This window comes from Epargyreus clarus, unplaced genomic scaffold (assembly GCF_041222505.1).
Source record: "Epargyreus clarus isolate Ecla_fem2 unplaced genomic scaffold, WU_Ecla_fem_2.2 ptg000018l, whole genome shotgun sequence".
Taxonomy (NCBI): domain Eukaryota; kingdom Metazoa; phylum Arthropoda; class Insecta; order Lepidoptera; family Hesperiidae; genus Epargyreus; species Epargyreus clarus.
In genome coordinates this window covers 10,194,724-10,215,565 of record NW_027332226.1, presented here as the reverse complement: position 1 = coordinate 10,215,565, position 20,842 = coordinate 10,194,724, and the positions used below count along the sequence as shown (strand labels likewise).

Below are 20,842 nucleotides of genomic sequence, written 5' to 3'. Positions count from 1 at the left end.
GCTTGACTCAATTTATTATTAACAAGTAGCGTGTCCTTTGAACAACGGACTAAACTATGCATATTCCATTTATATACTCGCTGTCTTTGTAGGTTTACCTATTATATACATCAACCCCAATACACGACAACGCAATACAATACACTGGGCTGACATTTAAGGCTATGTAACTCCATTCACAAAAGGTAGTTTAGATAGATCTACATTAACACAATACAATTGACAATATTATGGATGACTTACGAGTAAGTGAACCATACATCAATAGGACTGCTAAGTTAATTAATGGACGAATTGATGGAATGGAATGAATTTTTAATTTTGAACTATTGGAACACACATCACTGTTGATATTAATGTCTATGCTTTATGTCAAATAAAATTGAATATGTCGAGAAAATCTTGGTGATTTTTATAATTCTCCAATGTATTATTTCTTCAATTTTTTGATATTAAAATTTTATACATCAATCAGTTTTATCAATTATAATAATAGTTATTACAAAACTTTGGGTAACTGTATAACTTTAAATGTCTATTTTTTTATTATAGAACAGTAGTAAACTATTATGCAGCCTATCTGATGGTAAGTGACCACTAGAACTACCCATGGACATCTATGAACAACTTTTTTTTTATAATAAAGGAGTAGCAGACGAGCATGCCGTCCACCTGATGGTAAGTGGCTACTGCCGCCCATGGACATCTGTTATCAACCCCAGATAGGATTAGATATTCCTACCTGAGGTCGGCCACAGATGCGCTGCTACCCTTGAGGACTAAGCTGGAATGCCTCGGAAAAGTATGTCTCTCTTACCACACCCTTCAAAACGGAACACAGCAGTGTTTAACACTGCTGTTATTAGGCAGAAATAGGTGTGGCGGTGGTGCCGCCGGAGTCGAACCACAAAGTGTTCTACCACCTTCAAATCCATTCCCAGTCCCAGGTAGTACAGTCCAGGTAGACAAAGGCAGGTAGAGTCCCAGTTCTACTCCATGTAGAACTGGGTCTCTACCTGCCTTACTGCCTACCTGCCTAAGGGCTATGATCATCTCATATGTAGGTAAGTCAATTGGTATCCACATCAATCTAGTTAAACGCAAAGACTGCCGCAGGCTAGAAATAGTTGTGACGATGGTAGCTCCTATTCACTTAGGTATACTTAAAGCACCTTTCAAACATTCATTTTGTACAGGTACAAATTACGACGAAAATGTAGATCCATATCCATTCTTTAAATTGAAATTAGAAACATCGAAACGCTGACATTAAGCGTTTCTCTTATGTTTATTTTCAAATTGTTTACGTTAGAGATTGCTCGATCTATGCAGACGCCAATAGTTACGACATGTATATTTGTAAAGTATCGCTCTAGGACGCAGAGGTGTGTTATAAGTGACAATATTATGATTTCAATTAACGAGAGCTGGCGAAAAAAATGATGAAAACGCCGAATTCTTCTTCAGTAAACTATCGCAGCGAGTCGTGTCTGCGTTGTGTTTCAACAGTACCCAATAATAATTCCTCTGCGTGATGATTTTTCAAAAATGCTAACTGGATCGAACAGCGTGAGTAGTCCTTTTTATGTACTCTAGCAATCGTTTTTGGGGGTTAATTCGGACGGATCGGGCTGAAATTTGACGTGCAGGTTTGATTTTGATCAATTCTACCCCCAAGGGAATAAAATAGAGAATGAAAATGTTACTTCGTAACGCGAGCGAAGCCGCGGGCAAAAGCTCGTAAACTAATAAAATCAAATAAATATTGCACCGGCACCTAGATGATTCGAAACAATGATATTTTTAAAATAATTTAGTTAAGATTATTTTAATATTTAAAAAAAAAATCTTAACTTAATACATTAACTATCTAATAATTAAGCCAACTACAAATATAACCCGTTTGAACGATACATAAAACAAACAGATCTACGAATTTTCTACTAATCTTGTGTGAGTTTTGTGTTGAACTTACCTCACGCCAAACTTCGTTTAAACTTACATAAATAATATCATTTTAACATATAGGTACCTGCTTATTTTTTTCTTATTTTAGATTACATACAGGTACAACTTACATACATATATTTTATTCAAATATTCCTATTAAATATCATATTATAAATGAATAAAAATTAGATGTTATTTACTTTTATGTATACTTATTACTTAGGCAAAAACATTTCTGAAAATACCTCTACGTTAATCTGCGAACATTTAGGTATTTGCACGCTGAGTTATATGACGGTAGACGCTCGAATATGTGACGAGAATATCGGGCATACTCGAGTAGAACAACATACCTACCTCCCCATTCATAATGCAAATTCCGACCATCTATATTACCAACATGTTTAGTGTTTGTTAAACACTACTTACCTTAATTAATAAATCGTCAAACATTGCTACGAAATGTACCTAAATTAATTCTAATTTTAGTTCATTGTAATAATAACGGTATATGATTTCAACGATTACTTTCTTTGAATTAAATAATAATGTATAATCAATACACTTTTTTCATCAACGTGATAGAGACTTCCTCCACTTTAATATAGCGCCCTGTCACGTACAAGACGTGATCAACCCATAACAATTCGCATAAATGCAATTAAGGCAAATATTTTAGTAATAAAGCACACATTAGTATGAGTCTTCAACGGAAACATTAATGTAGTGAAAAGTGAATCTAATGTTTTTCGTGTTCCCATGTAAGTACATAACAATAAATAAATAAGATGTTATCAGGTACAATAGACACATTAATTGTTCTACTCTACCGAGAAATGACGTTGCATCTTATAAATAATATTGTCATTGTTATTATTTATATTAATTTTAATTATTATATAAATTAAATAAATATTTTTTAATGTTATTATACATTAATTTTAAATATAGATATATTTAACAAATGTATTTGTATGTGATTATATTCAACGTTTATTTAAAGAAGATAATCAAATAAACTCTTTTTTTTTATTTCCTCTATTTTTGACGGAAACTCAGCCCTTATTCTACCATAAGTGTTTAAGTGGAAAATCGAATTTATAGTACATGTCGTTAGTACATTAATGTTTTATAGCACTAACATGTTCGAAATACCCGATACCTGCTGATCACGTTAATATTCTTACCGTTATTATATTTCTTATAAATATGTATCTAATCTACAGTGGGTTCAAAATATAATTTCATTTCAGAATATGGCTCCATCGACTATCACCGAAACGTCACTTCTGAAAGAACCACTGCAAAATGAAATTTGTAGTAAATTTGAACCAAATTGTGAAACAGACCATACATTTGAAAGACAACCAAACACACATCAAAGAATAATAAGCCCCTACTATGATGAAACCTTATCACCAACTGATCCAAAATTTCTTGCGGGAATAAGGAAATGGGAGAAAAATAAAGGTTTCGTTACCTCTATTAAGTGGACCAGTGCTGTGCCCATTTTATTGTTTCACATAATAACTATAGGGTGGTCTTCGTACACCTTATACAACGGAATATTACCTAAGTGGCAAACCGGATGGTTTGGTGAGTAGAATGCTTTTTTACCATGTTAGTAATAATAGTGCATGCCTTCCACCTAATGGTAAGTAGTCACCGCCACCTATGCACATCTTCATCATCATCATCATCAACCCATTACTGTCCCACTGCTGGGCACGGGTCTCCTCTCAGAATGAAATGGATTAGGCCATAGCCCACCGCGCTGGCCAGGTGCAGATTGGTAGACTTCACATACCTTTAAGATTTTTTTTATAAATCTCTCAGGTATGCAGGTTTCCTCACGATCTCTTCCTTCACCGTTTAAGCAAGTGATAATTATTAATTTCTAATACGCACATAAATTTGAAAATCAGAGGTGCGTGCCTGGGATTTGAACCACGGACGCCTCGATCGAGAGGCCGCGTTTCTTAACCACTAGGCTATCACTGCAATGCACATCTATATGTAATTAACTCCAGAAAGGATTAATGTCTACCTGATATCGCCCAACAATGCGTTACTACCCTCGAGGACTATGTTAGAGCGTAAGCCTTGTAATTGTTTCTCCGTTAATAAACCCTTTAAATCAAGATACAGCAGATTAATTAATTATTGTTATTATGCAGAAATCAACTATTTCTACTAGTTGTGGTGACTTTAGAACTTTGTTCCTGAAGGACTTTCAAATACAGTTGCCAACCCTTTCGAAATAAAATTGCAGAAAATTATATATTTCTATAATACTCATAAAGACGACGAAATAGCCGACGAAAAGTCAACACAACCTTACTTGTTTGGCGAGAAACAAAGAGAACAGACCAAACAATCAGAAATGTGTACCTATTTAGCAGCAAAGAAAGAAAGGTCGTCAGGACTAAATAATCAGTGAAATACTTATAAATGTGTACTACAAATTCCGGTGTTGTTCCTCCAAATGTCTATAAGACTTGTAAATAGTAGCTTGTAAAATTTAATCAACCTTCCGCCCCGGGCCTGATTCAACATTTTATAAGACCATTTCGATAGTACGCGCGATCAAACTAATTAGTTGAACTAGTGGGAATGAACCTGCGCTACGGCCCACACGACTATGCACCTCCTTTAAAATATCTTGGCGGCGCCTGTGTCAACCGCCACACCTATTTATCCCTAATAACAGCTATGTTCCGCGCTACTGTATTCTGGTTTGAAGGTTGTGGTAAGAGAGACAAAGTACTTATCCGGAGCATTCCAGCTTAATCCTTAGGAGTAGCGGCGCATCTGTCGGCGACCTCATCTAGGAATATAATCTTATATGGAGTTGATAACAGATCTACTTAGGCGGCAATAGCCACTTACCATCGGGTGGCACGCTTGTCTACTACGCTCTTTTTTATTAATTACGCCAAAGAAGTAAAACTTCTTACATGCAATTATAAGTACATGTACGCTTTATTAATTATCTGCAGCTTTCTTGCTGGGAGAGCTAGCTGGATTTGGTGTTACAGCAGGGGCGCATCGCTATTGGACCCATAGATCTTTCAAAGCGAAACTGCCTCTGCAAATATTTCTTCTATTCTGCTACTCCATCGCTGGCCAGGTAATATCAATACATTTAAAGTATTCAAAACAACTCAACTGTAAATATCCACAGCTTGATGATAAGAGATCATACTTGTAGATACGTAAAAAGGACGCGAAAAAGTTTATTTCATAACTTCAGTTTCTTGATGAACTTGACATCACATTCATATATATATATGTATATATATATATATATATATATATATATATTCATATCACAGCCAGTACAAGTCAAGTTTATGTTGACACTAAAGTTTTAGAATCTACATATCATGCAAACTTATAATACTACCTAATATATATTTTCTTCTCACCATTTTTCTTAAGTGAGTCCTTTACGTAAGTTTTAAGAATTTCCTTCCTAGTAAACATACCTATATAGTACGTAGGTAACTGAAATCCTTATTATTAGAGTAGATATATTATGCACACTACAATTATCATCATCATGATGTTTACGAATCTTTTTTATGTATATAAATAATTTACAGAATAATTTGTATAACTGGGTGCGCGATCATCGTCTACATCACAAGATGTCCGAGACTTCAGCCGACCCCCATAATGTTCATCGTGGTTTCTTCTTCTCGCACATAGGATGGCTCATGATGAAGAAGCACCCACATGTACTTAAAGAAGGAGCTAAGATTGACATGAGCGATATAGCGAATGATCCTCTCCTAAAATTCTATAACAAGTAAGTATTATCATTGAAATAGTAGATGTGTGTCATTGCGTGTGAATCTAATATTAATTCTACATGCTTGTATTCTATAAATCAATCTTAACAATACCACTAACTCGTTGGAATAACAAAGGGGAATGCCCTTTCAATCTACTTCTTGTATTGAATTACTTGAAATCCATGGTTGAATCCGTCAAGTGTGGGTAAATAATAACCACACTGAAAATGTATTTAACCACTAACATTGCCAGCGATTTCAACCACGTTAAACAAAATAACATGAAATATATTATCATGTACCTACCCGAAATTATACCTTCGACTTATAGCAACTGACGTTCACATAATTGCCTGGTTCATAATTTCTTGTACCTACACGTGTTTTAATATCGCTCCGGTCAAATCATTCTTATAGAGATAACTTTTGAACTATCCAAGTTGTTTAGTGTAAAAAACAAAGTTTATCTACTTTATATGTCAAAGGTGATAAACAATTTTATTTTGATAAAAGTTAAGTAAAATATATAAAATATGTATAGAAAAAACTGTAAAAAGGCATCCAAATAATTTGTAATTTGTGACCATACCACGTGAAACATAGACCTTTATTTAGAACTATTTAAGACAAACGAATCCACGATATATTACTTTTATGTAACTTTAACGTCTTAGGCAGCGTACGCAAAACAGGTCTTAGGAGGCAAGATTTTTTGAGACTTGTTTACTTACATTATTATAGTCACCACGCAATATCTTTACAAATTTTAAATACATGCTTGTGTAAAAGTTATGAAGACAGGTATTTTAACTAACATAGTCACAATTTAAAACAAAATCCTAAAGATTAAACTCAACCTAGTATAAAATATTTTTTTTCAGGCACTTCAATATCTTCAAACTATTGTTTTGCATGACCTTACCGGTGGTGATTTGCGTGGTGTGCTGGGACGAGTCTTGGATCAGAGCGATCCAAATCCAAACATTCATACGTTACTTGCTCAGCCTTAACTTCACCTGGTCAGTCAACAGTTTTGCCCACCTGTGGGGCTGCAAGCCATATGATCGGTATGTAGTAACCACATTACCTACTCATTTTTATTATTGACCGATTATCAATACGTATAGTGGAAACATACCTAAAGTTCAAAAAATATTTTCAGTCCCCTGAAGTAGATGCATCCATGACTTGACGCTTGACATGCATTTCGTTAATGTGGTTGATTACAGCTTAAAATCATTTTTATTCTTAAATAACCATCCTACCAGATTTTTGGTAATGAAATGCAGTAGGTATAGTTTTAAATGTTATATAAAATATCTAGTCTTTTATCTATCTACGTAACGGATATGACAGTCAAACCCCTCATTATGTAAATTAAACTGTCATTGCTAAGTGGGAATCTGTATCTGTCTTTACTAGGTCCATCAACTGCTAATTCGCGTTGCATAATGGTTACTCTGGCCTGGATGGCTCAAGATATTTATGCGAATAGGTATAAAGACCGACAAGTCCCTTCATAGATTCTGTGTCTTCAAGCCATAAAATAATTATATTTACCCAAACTCAACTTACATCATTGGTCTTAGTAGTTTTAGTTGAGTTTGTATCTAGAAAATATAACAGGGCAGAAATTTTACAATTTTACAATTTTTTAATTATAAAAATTGTAATGAAATAATTTTATCATTTTTAGGAGCATAATGCCCGTTGAAAATTTTTGGGTGTCCATCGTAGCATCAGGCGAAGGATGGCACAATTACCACCACACGTTTCCATGGGATTACAAGGCGGCAGAATTACCTTACTACGTGAACCTTACCACAATCTTCTTGGACATGTTCGCCAAAATCGGCTGGGCTTATGATATGAAGCAAGCGTCACCCAGCCTCATTCAATCCGTTATTGAAAATAGGAGTTCGACACATTCACATTGACCATATAATTGCCATAAGTGGAAGTTAGTGGAATATAATATACTTGCCTATATTATATTTTTCGACTATTATATTTAAAATCATGTTAAATAATTTTAGTTAGTAATACCTATGTAGCAATATAATATTCTATCTCATAAAAACTATTTCATTTACACACCTACACCCCATAGAAATATAGATAGGTATTTATAACCACGAGTAGCCTGGTAGATTATACTAGAGGCCTTCTACCACATGTAGAGTGCGCGCGTGCTTATCATGAAGTTATAGGTAAATATGGAGAACACACTTCGAATACCTACTTGAAGCAAAACCTATGTATCACCATCTCGCTCTCTGTGGGCAGACCCTCTCTGTCTAAGTAGGGTAACCTTTATTTATTTTGGCACATAGGGCCAATGTTGCCACATTACCGAATCCTTAAGAAATGGGATTATAATTCGTTGAATTGCCAACCCAGATATGCATACGTGACCTACGATTTTGGGATTTTCAATTGAACTAATCATAGTTCAAGTATTTATTTAAAGGTAAATTATTTGACAGTGTTTAACTTCTGGTTAGGCTAGTGTGGTTACTAATTCTAAGAATTTTCTAGGAGATTTAAAGAAGAAGATAGCAATACTATAGTCCACACTAGAAAGAGAGGTCGGCCCACAGAAAGCGGGATGGAGATACGTAGGTATTTGCCTCAAGATTTTGTTCTAAGTCTGGCCTCCATATTTACCTATAACTTCATGGTGCTTATGCCCGACAGCACAGATAAGGATATAGATACTTAATACTTATACTGTGCCGACAGTGGGCAATAAAAATGCATTACAGCACTTACAATTAACTATTTTTAATACTGATTGAAAATCAAACCAATTGTTATTAACAGGAAATTAAGCGAGCCTAGTCAGAAAATAATGTCTTTTTTAATTTTTTAAAAGCATTGCTAAGAAACTGAAAAGTATGAAAATAATTCGTAATTTTACCAGTTTCCAAGAAAAAAGATTAATATACCGCGAAAGAACAGCAGTGTTAGGCGCTGCTGTGTTCCGGTTTGAAGGGTTTGGTAAGGGAGACAGACTTTTCCGAGGCGTTCCACCTTAGTCCTCAGGGGTAGCAGCGCATCTGTGGCTGACCTCAGGTAGGAATATCTAATCCTATCTGGAGTTGATTACAGATGTTCATGGGCGGCAGTAGCCACTTACCATCAGGGCATCAGGTGGACTACATGCTCGTCTGCTACTCCTATAATATAAAAAAAGAACGTGTTAATACATAAGTTAAACATGTTTTGGTATAACCAAGATGGTCTGATAGAGTAGTTAGTCGTAAACAATAATGCTGATACTTGTCACACTCACAGAATTCTCGATGATTACGTTAACGATTTGTTCCACCACCTTATCCCACCTTGAAACAATGATTGATATTGATTGACTTGATTATAAATAACATACATTAAATTGTACAAAGCTTTTTATTTCCAAATAATTTTATACAGTTATCTCTATTACTTTACATTTTTACTAATAATGTGTTATTAATTATTATTATCTACATTCTGACAATTATCAATTATTATTTATTATTATAACCACGTAAATTACTATACAGAAAGTAATATAATTCCCAAATAATATTTTTTCGTCGGATTAAAGCCAGTTGTTAACAATCACTTAATTCAATGTCTTGCTTACCATAGACCGAACAGCCTACTAGAAATGCACAAGTTTCTATTACAGATAGATTATTAATAATAAGCATTAGCCCATCACTATACAAAAGATTTTTATAACTTAATAACAACAAATCCAACAAGAAATTAAATGTAAAGCATTTTTATACAGCCATAAATTTGTGAAACTTAAATTTTAAGTATAATAATAATTGTAATGTAATGTTTAGAGACAAGTCAATCTGGAAATATACACTGCCAGATATTACTTTACTTAGGAACTAATCAAACCAACATCAACCAATTATTTTGGTGTGGCTTATGTATTGGCATAAAATAAAAGTCTATTCATTTATAACAAAAATTATAATATATATTTTTATTACTGAAACCATTTTTATATTACTAAACAGTCTAAGAATTGTAAACATATTCTTAAAGGTTCATCATCATCATCATCAAACTATTACTGTCCCACTGCTGGGCACGGGTCTTCTCTCAGAATGAGAAGGATTAGGCGATAGTCCACCGCGCTGGCCAAGTGCGTATTGGTAGACTTCACATACATTTAAGATTTTTTTTTTATCAATCTCTCAGGTATGCAGGTTTCCTCACGACGTTTTCCTTCACCGTTTAAGCAAGTGACAATTAATTTCTAATACGCACATAAATTTGAAAATCAGAGGTGCGTGCCTGGGATTTGAACCTCGGACCCCTCGATCGAGAGGCCGTGTTCCTTGACCACTAGGCTATCACTGCTTTTTAACCTTAAAGGTTCCTTTTTACTAAATAGAATGATAATATGTAATAACTTCTTGCTGTTCTACAGTAAAGAAAATGCTAGTTTATGGATATCCATATATCTATCTATCTACTTCTTTCTTATGAAAGAAATATTTATTCTTCAATAAGAAGTAATAAGAGTTATAAAGAACAGAACAGAAACGAACCAACAATTAAATGAGATGTCTAATAGGCCATCAGGAAGGTTTAGGTACAAAATATGATTATTTATTTGTGGTTTTGATACACTTCCATATCATATCTTCCTTTTAATGTGGTGGGTAGCCTAAGCATGTAACATTGCTGTTATTAGGCAGAAATGGGTGAGGCAGTAATGCTTTTGGTTTGTGGGTCAAAGCGATGGGTTCTAAAATCTTTCTATGTATGCATTTACCTAGAAACAAGTACCTTACTTGATATGGATAAAATAATTTGTAAATGGGACAATTCGCAACAGTAAGAATATTTGCCAATAGAATATTATGCAAATGGGAAGTTTTGTGAAAGGGAACAATATGTGAATGGGGTGTTTAGTGTCAATGGGAAATTTTGCATCTAAACCGTCCAGAAATCCATGCCTAGGCTTGAATCAGTGCACCATATACAAAAGAAAAAGAAATTTTATCTAAGTTGGCTGAAATACCAGAAATTTTTTAATGAGTTGTTGTTGTGTTGCCAGAAATTATGTGTTGCAAATTTCGAGTAGATTTATGGTGCAAACTAATGCATTTTGTTAATTTGTTTATGACCCACACAGTAGGCAAATATTGTGACCGGTGTGTTCAATTGTATTATTCTTGAATAATTTTGATTAAACACCTTTTAAAACATGAATATTTTAAAACTAAGTACATTATAAATGTAAATACAAATCTGCACTAAAATTCAGTCTTCAATGAGTTCATAAACACTTGTCTGAATATGATTTTCAACTTCCATTCTATTACACTCACTGGATGTTTTCAACTCTTTTGTAGGCCTATTATTTTCATCTTTAGATGATTTTCTTTTTAAGCTTAAATTTCTTTTAGAATGTGTACCGTTTGTATGTTCACTGTTTGACTCCTTTCTCTTTTTGGATCTTGTGACTGTAATATCTAAATCTGAAGAATCTTCGTCAAATCCAACATAGATTGGGAATGACCGTCCACTTCTAGTGGACCTAATTGGTTGAATTCTCGTTGTTTCTTCTACTATTTCCAATGGTGGTGGCCAAGCAGCCATATTTACTGATAATCTAGCTTGACAGTAACTATTCATTGACATTATTTTTATGTAAACAGCTAAAGTCCGAGCTTTCTCTGCTGGGCTAATGGTTGGTGGTAACAAGCTCCATGGTAGTCTCCTATCTCTTACATTCAAGTATCGCCTCTTCAAACAAACTTGTGGTGGAGATTTGTTATCAGTTTCTTCAACCTAGTGGGGAAGCAATTTTTTTTAATTTGAATGCTACAATAACTACTTTTTATGGAAATTAAATATATCAACAAACCTATCTAAATATTCTAGACTTACTTTCTGACGCATTATTTCATCATCTTTCGCTGTAGATTTTGAATACTTGAATGCCTTAAGGAGATCTAACATTTCTTGTTTACTTAAATTTTCCTCTTCCAAGCCATATTCTACAAAGAACAAAAAATCTACATGATAAATACTATTATGTGAGACTAAAGCCCAACAGTGGGCGTTATTTAGAGGAAGTAGCCATTACCCGTACCGGTTAATTGATTTCTCATTGTATTTTCCGAATCGCAACTCTCATCGGAAGATAGAACAGATTCCATTGTAAATACAAACTCAGAGCACCTAATTGACAATTTAAAACCTTTTTAAACTCCACATGAAATTAAATACATTCTATACTTTAAAGGTTTGTTAAGAGATTGTAAATACTGAGATTTCTATTATTTACAATCTTTCATAAAAAATAAGAATCCAACTCTAATTTGACATTTATGTAAACTATAATGACATTTGTAATTCCGTTTCGAGTGTTTTTTATACATTTTCGCAGGCTTGGATTCTCGGACTTCAAGTTATTATTGTTGCCATAGATGACAATGCATTCTGCCGATATTTGTTTATTTTACTTGAAGAAGCGTCTAAAATTTCTTAGTTTTCACTTGAAATATCACTTCTAGATTCACAATTTCTTGCATATTTAACATACAATTATGTATATTATATACTGTTAACCAAAGCTGTTAACTATATTATCTATATTTACTATGCATAGCAACACCGCATTGCATTGTGTATCTATGATTGTTTGTATATTCTGTGCGTAATTATAAATATAATTTTTATCTAGAGTATCTCTACTCTAGACTTTCAATATTTTTATTTAGATGTTAAATGTCATGTTATTATGTTTATTTAGGTATTTCTTAAATGGAAACTTGGTTTAAAATACTTTATAAATTATATAGATATAAATTGGTACACTAACATTTTGATTTTAAAGTATGTCATTGTGTTATTTCTGATGGAGGAAGAATTGAGGTGTTTCGTTTGCAAAGAATTCTATAGAGAGCCAGTGCTTCTACCTTGTGGACACGCATTATGCCGTGCTTGTGCTGTCAGCCTACAGAGTCATGTACACGAATCAGACAATGCTTCGGCGGCGGCAACGGACTACCAAGAAGCAGATAAAGCATCCGTCTCAAGTGAAACTGACAGCGGAGTCGTTTGTGGATCAAGGCCTAACAGTTACGCTGGGACCCCGGCCGCGCCCGCTTATACGACTGCAGCATTTAGTTTAATTTGCCCATCGTGTAACAAGCAAGTGTTTTTAGACGATAATGGGGCCGAAGGTCTGCCGCCTTTTCGTGTTATGCGCACGATCGTCGAACGGTTCGGCGGGGTAACTGGCGCTCCGCCAGCTGAGGAAGCATGTCAAATGTGCGAAGGAGAGAGGCGCGCTGCGGTGGTGAGGTGCGAACAGTGCTCGGTGCGATACTGCGCGGCGTGCCGGGACGCCTGGCATCCCACTCGGGGGCCACTCGCACAGCACGAGTTGCGGACTCTGGGTACTACTTGCTCGGATCATGGCTCTCCACCAGTGCTATACTGTAATACATGCTTAGTGCCAATATGTCAGCGGTGTGTAGCTGAAAGGCATTCTTCACACGAAACACAGTCATTACCTAGTGCAGCCAGAGCCCATAAGGTAAGCTTTATAAAAATTGGCAAATTTATCATTTCTATAAAATGTTCTTCTATATTTTTATTTTTATAAAATGTACTCACTAATGGACCACCATTGGTTTTCAGACTGAACTATCTCAATCACTTCAACTTTTATCCGAGGAGGCTAAAGCTATGACTGAATATATTCAATTAGTTAAAGGATCAGGAGATAAAATTAATGTGAGTTTTTTATGTACAATACAGTATTTATACATAGGTAATTTATATACATACTTGATCATTACATTATATTATATGAAGCTATTCTAATAAGACTTGTTGAGAAGACTAATAACATCTATCCTTTTGTTGTCATGCTCCATAGGAGTCATGTGAAGAGTTAGAAAGACAAATAGACCAGGTGTGTTCAGAGATAACTCGTGCCATAGAGAGAAGACGTGATGAACTGATCAGAGCAGCGAGGAGCACCCGCTCCCAAGCGGTTGCGAACATGCGCTCACTAACATCCCACGCAGCTCACAAATTACGAGAGGCTACTGCACTGCTACATTTTTCTATAGAAGCTCTTAAGGAATCAGATCATGCAGCATTTTTACAAGTAAGTTGTAGATGTAACCTAAATAATATAGTGACATACATACATTACATACATATATTACATTCATACATACATACATACAATTAAAAAAATATATCCTCCACAATCTGCTTAAAATAATCACCAAATTTACTCTACTTTTAAGAAATGTGAAATTTGTGTACAAGTGTTCTTGAAAAGGGAATATTTGTCATAGTCATTCGGATAAGCTGTATGTGTCATGTTAGCAAGTAGTCCAAAGATAGGACAATCACTACCACTACTTTTAATATAAAATAAACATTTTCCTTTTTTTATATAGCTACTTTTTTCTTTGTAAAGATTATTACATTCAAATTTTTATCAATGGCTAATGCTCCACATTAAACTGGTCTCACATTAGATCAGAATACCAGAAACTGCTAAATATTGCTTGACACACTTTTTCCAATAAATGTTATTACATTGATAAGTGTTATCACTGATAACATACAAAATATGATGTTATTGTTTACTTATCACTCAGGGCCTACCACTCAGCTCCAGCGATAACTTTTATTGATATCTTTGTAAAAACTTTACATACTGTGTTGAGCAATGCAATTGATAATGTTATCAATTATTTTTATTATAACAATTGATAGTATCATTAGATTGGTTAGTTAGAGTTTAGTTAGATATTGTGTGAAAAAAAATATTTTCAAAAATTAATCTTTTCCTTTATGTAATTTATAGTTACTTTCCAGAATTTGATCTTTATAAGCGACACTATAGTGGTAGAATGTAAATCCTATAATGTAAATGCTTTCTATTACTTTTAAAGAAAATAATAATCATTCTCTTATATGCTCAATAATATAACTGGTGGCTTGCAATTTGAACCGCAGAGGCGAGTCCGCCTGGCGTAATTAAGAGGCTGAATTTCGGTTATCACTACCTATGTTGTCAGTGCACAATACTTTAGAATGAATGAATGAATGAATGAATTACATAAAATAACTATATTTTCTTAATTACTTGTGAATGAGAATTTCGGAATAAATATAATTAAAGGCAAGATGACTATTGTATTTTTGTATGGGGGGTGTATTTCACAGGTTGGCAATATACTAAACGCTCGAGCCCAGGACACCGCGTCAAATCTACGCTCGTCTCTGGAGCCGCCGCCCGCGCCGCCAGCCCTCACACTCGATATCGAGCCCGTCCTTAGAACCGTCCGAACTATTAATTTCGTTGAATGCATACGTAAGTAATCGTCCATTTTTAACTATGTCCGTTATTCTAAAAAATATAATCTATATACTCTAGAGTGGGTGGGTGAAGGTACAAGTTTATGAATCATCCAAATAGAAAGGCCAGTCAATTATTAAAAGGGTGGGTTAGCTTGTTATAGCACATAATAGATAAGACAATTGAGTGATTGGCAGAAATTACCCTTTTTTACCTACTGTATATTAAATAATTAATTTTTATATTGTAAAACATTGTAAAAATGTATTCTTTCATTTGTAATAAAATAAATCTCCCTGCTTACATTGGAATGCAGCACCAGAAGAGGAAATGAAAACATCAGGTATTTTATTCATGTAAAATGAATAATATTGTTTTAAGACAGAACCAAACTATACTATATGTACTTCTCCTGTGTCCGAAGGTGTTTATGCTATTTAGTTGTAGCACTATTTGTATAACTATAGCAACTGTTTACGAAAATTCATTTTGTTTGTATATAAATGTTTAACAAATAATCCTTGCGAATACAAATTGGTAGACCTTACATACCTTTGAGAACTTTTTTTAAAATGTGTATGGTAGATATCCTCACTAAGCCTAAAGCCTCTGAAAAGTATGTCTACCTTACCACGCTGCTGTTATGAGGCAGATATAGTTGTGACGGTGGCGCCGCCGGAGTCCAACCATAGAGGGTTCTCACTTTTTTGCTTATAACTTCTTTAATTTTTAATTTAGGTCAAAAAGTTATATAAACATATTTGTAGGCAAAACAATTTGCTTGAATAAAATTTTTTTTGTAAGACGCACAGTTTCCGAGATATCGCGAAAAAAGTTTTTTCCAAGATGGCGGCCAGGGGACAAGGGTGGCGACCCTACAAACTTGAGGTTAAGCTTTAATTGACCTCCCACACATGTCCCCAAAAACAAAATAGCGATTTCTAACAAATGCAAAGCTCATGTAACATTTCAATGGAGTAATCGGTACGATAATAGTAATGTCGTGTCCAGCGCCGGGCGCGCCGGAGATGGCGGTGGAGGCGTGCGCGGCGCGCGGCTGCTCGTGCACGCTGGCGTGGCGCGCGCCCGCCGCGCCGCACGCCGTGCGCGGGTACGTGCTCGAGCTCGACGACGGGCTCGGCGGGCCCTTCCGGGTAACTTGCTTTGTATTTTATTTTTTTTCACTCACCTTTAGCTAAGGGGGGGCAAAGGAATGGTCTGCCTCGGGTCCCCGATTGTGGGGGGTTGCTAAAAAAGGTCGTCAGAACCAAACAACCAGCGAGTCAGCGAAAAAAAAAAGGTGACCAGAATTATACATATGACACCTTTGTAATTTTGTAAAATCAAATCACCTTTTTACACTGGGGTTTCCATTCAACTTTCGCCACGGACTTTTGACGACCTTAGTCAGCCACTGCACTCAGCTTAATACCTATGTATGTCGCTCTTTATTTAAGCCCTTAACCTAGAAATCTTCGCTTGAGCAAGGGTTTTAATAGAGGTAAATTTTATAATTGTGATATTTTTAACGATTAAATTAATTAATTTTCTATATTATTAATTATTTGTTCTTTTTTATTTTAGTGTTGAATTCAACAAACGACACAAGTTACCCAATTTAACTACACAAACTTTAAACTGTGAAGTCCTTATTGGCTAATTATCTAGTTTTTTAATAGTACCCAAATATACTACCTTCATTTTTGTATTACTTGAGTCCTTTTTCTGGTGATATATTCAGTATTTTATCTTAATTCCTACAGGAAGTATATTGCGGTCGAGAGACAGTATGCACGGTGGATGGGCTGCACTATGCCTCGCTGTACAGCGCACGAGTGAAGGCGTTCAACGGCGCCGGCGAGGGACCCTACAGTGAGATTATCGGCCTGCAAACATCGCCTGGTACGGTTTTGTTTACACTTGTTATGATCATCCTTTCTGATTGTAAGTGGTCATTGTCGTTCACAGATATCTGTAACAAACTCAATATAGAAAAGGTTCTATCTGAAGCTAGTTACAAATGCGTTGCCACCCAATAGAATTAAGTTACTTGCCGTATATTTATGTCAACCTGCACCTTACTCGTCTACTGAAACGCTTGACGCAAACTAGATTTAGTTTGTACCGGTCGAATAGATCGTATAACTGCAAATAGATGTGCCGAGTCAGGTCGACTCGAGTCAGTACTCGAGTACTTACATATACTCGCATACTCGTGTACTAATAAGTGACACTCGAGTACCAGTGATACTCGAATACTGACGGTACTCGTACACTGACTACAGTCTTATGTATCTTATATAGGCAAACGAGTGAATACAGCAGTAATTGTGCAAGTCAGAACCTGTTTAATTTTGTTTAGTTTAGGCACCCTTTTCTTTTTGGTCTTCGTGCTATTGGACTATGTGTTACAAAGTACTCGAGTACTTGGTAACTAACTCGAGTACATTGTGAATACTTTGGACTCGAGTACTGACTCGATTTTTTTTATATAAGTACTAAATTACTCGAATACCAAAACTGGCCGACTCATTATTAATCGCGGGTAACTATGCAAGTAGTAGGTATATTATAAGTACAGTAATACCCCGACTTACGCGAATTCGGAGTTACGCGATTTTCAAATCTCGTCGATTCTCCTAGGGTTTTGGGTGTCCCGTAATTCTCGATTATAAAAAATAAGCTTACTAACCCTACAATTATTCATGTAAATATTTGTATTGTTGCGCGAAGTCAACACATTCGAAATCATACCATACGATGGTATGAACGTGCATACCCCGACTTAAGCGAATTCGACTTACGTGGTTATCACTCGGTCCCACCAATCGTGTAAGTCCGAGGTATTAATGTAATACACATAGATTAGTAAAGATACTTCGCCGCCTTGAAATTGAATGAAGCTACAAACGGCTTATTTTAGTAAGTTCTTTTTTTGAAGCCTTGACAAATAAAAACATTTTTAGAGAAAATTTACGAATAAATAACTAATTTATGTAATAATTACGTAATTTACGAAATAAATAAATAATTATTTCAGATATTTTAGGGACATTTTAGCACGGAGACATGGCTAAACTTTTTTACGCAACTATTTCAATTTCTAAAACTGGGTACATTTTCTTGTTAGGAGTGAGTAATCTTTACTAATCTATGGTAATACAATGTTTGTTGCAGTGGCGTGGTTCGCGTGGGACGCGCGGTGCTCGGGCGCGGAGGGCGGGCTGGTGCTGGGCGCGGAGGGGCTGAGCGCGCGCGCGGCGGGCTGGCAGCCGCGCGTGGCGCTCGCCGACCAGCCGCTCGCGCGCGGCGTGCACTACTGGCGGCTGCGCATCGACCACTACGACGGGGACGCGGACCCCGCCTTCGGCATCGCGAGGGCGGACGTCGCCCGCGATAAGATGCTCGGTGAGATTAACTGTTTGCGATCATTCACTATTACTATATGACAAAAATGTAGTTATGGTATCGTCCGCGCCAAACTTCTAGACCGCTCTGAAGTTGTTGCGCGCAGGTTTAGTTAGCATAAACTTCGTAACGTAAGGGCACACTAACGTTGCTATGTACACGTAGGCGAGAGCGGGCAGCGGACAGGTGCCGCTGAGGTCCCGCACTGTCTTCGTTCCGCTAATATTTATAATTTGCTATTGCGACGCGACTCGTTTCTATATTCCGAGCGGACTAGAAGTTTGGCGCGGACTATACTATTGTTAGTAATTAGTATCAATTAGTCCTACCCTTATTTTATATTTCCGTGTAACATTTATATCTTGCATTCTATTATTTATTTTCTGGACCGTAAAACGCTTGTCGACTCGCCCACTATTACAATATTTGTTTTTTAAATTTTGTTTATTAGGCTTATATTGTAAATAATTTCATATGTAATTAAAAATACTTAAATAAAAAAATATTTGCGCTAGTTTTCAATTACTTGTAAATTGATATCGCGAATTATATTGTACACATTTTACACAACATCAAACGTTAAAAAAATTATTATGCAAATCTGTGGTCGGTTCTATTAGCAGATGTTCTATCTGAAGATAATTATAAATGTGTCGTTTTACTATTGGGAACTAATGTGGTAGTTATTTGAAACTAAGACAGCTGACATTGAAACACTATTTTTGTACGAAACAATTTTAAACGATTCCTGTATATCGGTCGCAGGTAGCGACGCGCTCGGCTGGGCGATGTACATCGACGGCTCGCGGTCGTGGTTCGTGCACGGCGGCGCGCACGGCGGGCGCGCGGCGGGCGGCGTGGCGCGCGGCGCCAGCGTCGGCGTGCTGCTCGACCTCGCGCGCGGCACGCTGCGGTTCACCGTCGACGACCGCCCGCAGGTAGGCCGCGCCAAACTTCTAGGCCGCTCTGTAGTTGTCGCGCACAACTATAAGCATGTATTCCGTAACGTAAGAGCACACTAACGCTGTTTGTCCACCGCCACTGTCACCGAGCCGATACCGATAATTAATGACGTCGCCGAAGTGGCGTACATACATTTACTATAGACGCTTGTCCACCGCACGTTCGGCACCCGAGCACCGTCATCCCGCGCGCGGCACGCTGCGCTTCACCGTCGACGACCGCCCGCAGGTATGACATGCTCTACACACCTGGCACTCCTTTCAGCATTTTTCGCTAATCCTCATAGTTTCGATTTTAGCCCTGAAGATCTATTTGAAAAATTCACCTTTATACTGTAGCAGTAGAGTATGCCGTCCACTTGATGGTAAGATGCTACTGCCCCCTATGGACATCTGCAATCAACCACAGATTAGAGTACATTCCTACCTGAGATAGGCCAGATCTGCCGCTACCCCCGAGGATTAAGCTGGAATGCCTCGGACCAGTATGTCTCCTTATCACACCGTTCAAACCAGAACACAGCAGCGCTTAACACTACTATTATTAGGTAAAAATAGGTGTGGCGGTGGTGCCGCCGGAGTCGAACTACACAGGGTTCTACCACTTTTGTCTTATTAGAAAATACAGGCGCGTAGGTTTTCTTCAGCATTTCGGTAACCTCTTATACATACATTACTTTGAAAATCAGAGGTGCGCAATGGTCAACCGCGTCGGTAAATATGATGACGTGATGATTTCAGTACATAAAAAAAACGTCAAATTAATGGCGTCTATAAAACCTACACATGCAGACGCTCGCGTGATCTTTTTAAAAATTAGTGTGAGTAGTGCCAGACGTGCGAACGTGCAATAAATATGCACACGACGAATGTCCTAAAGGTCTATGTAACAAAATTGTAAAATCTTAGGGTGATATTGCATTCACCGGGCTGCGCGGCGCCTTCTACCCGGCGGTGTCGCTGAACCGCGGCGTGGCCGTCACGCTGCAGCCCGGCCTGCCGCCGCCGCCGGACCTGCTCATGTCCGGACTCACCATCGAGTAACTGCCATCAGTACCCTTAGTATGAGATTTTGCGTTAGCTCGAAAACGTTCAACGTTTACGAATTCGCTCACACAGCACTATGAGTTTTAAAAAACTGAATAGTCAATTGTAACGACATTTAATTTTACACACACAAATAGAATGCATTTATTTTACATTTTTAATAAAATGTTGATAACGTTATAGTTCTGTTTTTTAAACTTTTACTGCGGAATTTTAGTTCCGAAAAGGTCCACAGGAGCGCTGTAGGAACGAATTCGTAAACGTTGAACGTTTTCGAGCACACGTAAAAACTTGTACTAAGGGTACAGGAAGCTCACTATCAGTTG

General features: G+C 36.6%; 3 protein-coding genes across 4 annotated transcripts; 2 read left to right on the top strand and 1 right to left on the bottom strand.

Moving 5' to 3' along the window:
• The first annotated feature begins 1,444 nt into the window (after positions 1-1,444).
• LOC140749461 (acyl-CoA Delta(11) desaturase) lies at positions 1,445-7,805 on the top strand. Its single transcript, XM_073082500.1, has 6 exons — positions 1,445-1,569; positions 3,204-3,546; positions 4,950-5,080; positions 5,556-5,761; positions 6,629-6,814; positions 7,444-7,805. Exons 1-6 carry the CDS (start codon positions 1,549-1,551, stop codon positions 7,682-7,684), a joined length of 1,128 nt encoding a protein of 375 aa, XP_072938601.1. The 5' UTR covers positions 1,445-1,548; the 3' UTR covers positions 7,685-7,805.
• A 2,766-nt stretch (positions 7,806-10,571) lies between these two features.
• On the bottom strand, positions 10,572-12,112 carry LOC140749587 (uncharacterized). Its single transcript, XM_073082694.1, has 3 exons — positions 11,860-12,112; positions 11,655-11,764; positions 10,572-11,555 (listed from the first exon to the last, which is right to left on the bottom strand). Exons 1-3 carry the CDS (start codon positions 11,924-11,926, stop codon positions 11,025-11,027), a joined length of 708 nt encoding a protein of 235 aa, XP_072938795.1. The 5' UTR covers positions 11,927-12,112; the 3' UTR covers positions 10,572-11,024.
• A 320-nt stretch (positions 12,113-12,432) lies between these two features.
• Positions 12,433-20,586, top strand: Trim9 (E3 ubiquitin-protein ligase Trim9). 2 transcript variants are annotated; one of them, XM_073082854.1, is made up of 10 exons: positions 12,433-13,311; positions 13,416-13,511; positions 13,657-13,890; positions 14,967-15,114; positions 15,416-15,442; positions 16,111-16,253; positions 16,863-17,001; positions 18,277-18,507; positions 19,273-19,445; positions 20,379-20,586. In XM_073082854.1, exons 1-10 carry the CDS (start codon positions 12,628-12,630, stop codon positions 20,511-20,513), a joined length of 2,010 nt encoding a protein of 669 aa, XP_072938955.1. In that variant the 5' UTR covers positions 12,433-12,627; the 3' UTR covers positions 20,514-20,586. The 2 variants fall into 2 exon arrangements, with proteins under 2 accessions (XP_072938955.1, XP_072938956.1); XM_073082855.1 differs by lacking the exon at positions 15,416-15,442 and having other exon boundaries at positions 12,434-13,311.
• The last annotated feature ends 256 nt before the right edge of the window (positions 20,587-20,842 follow it).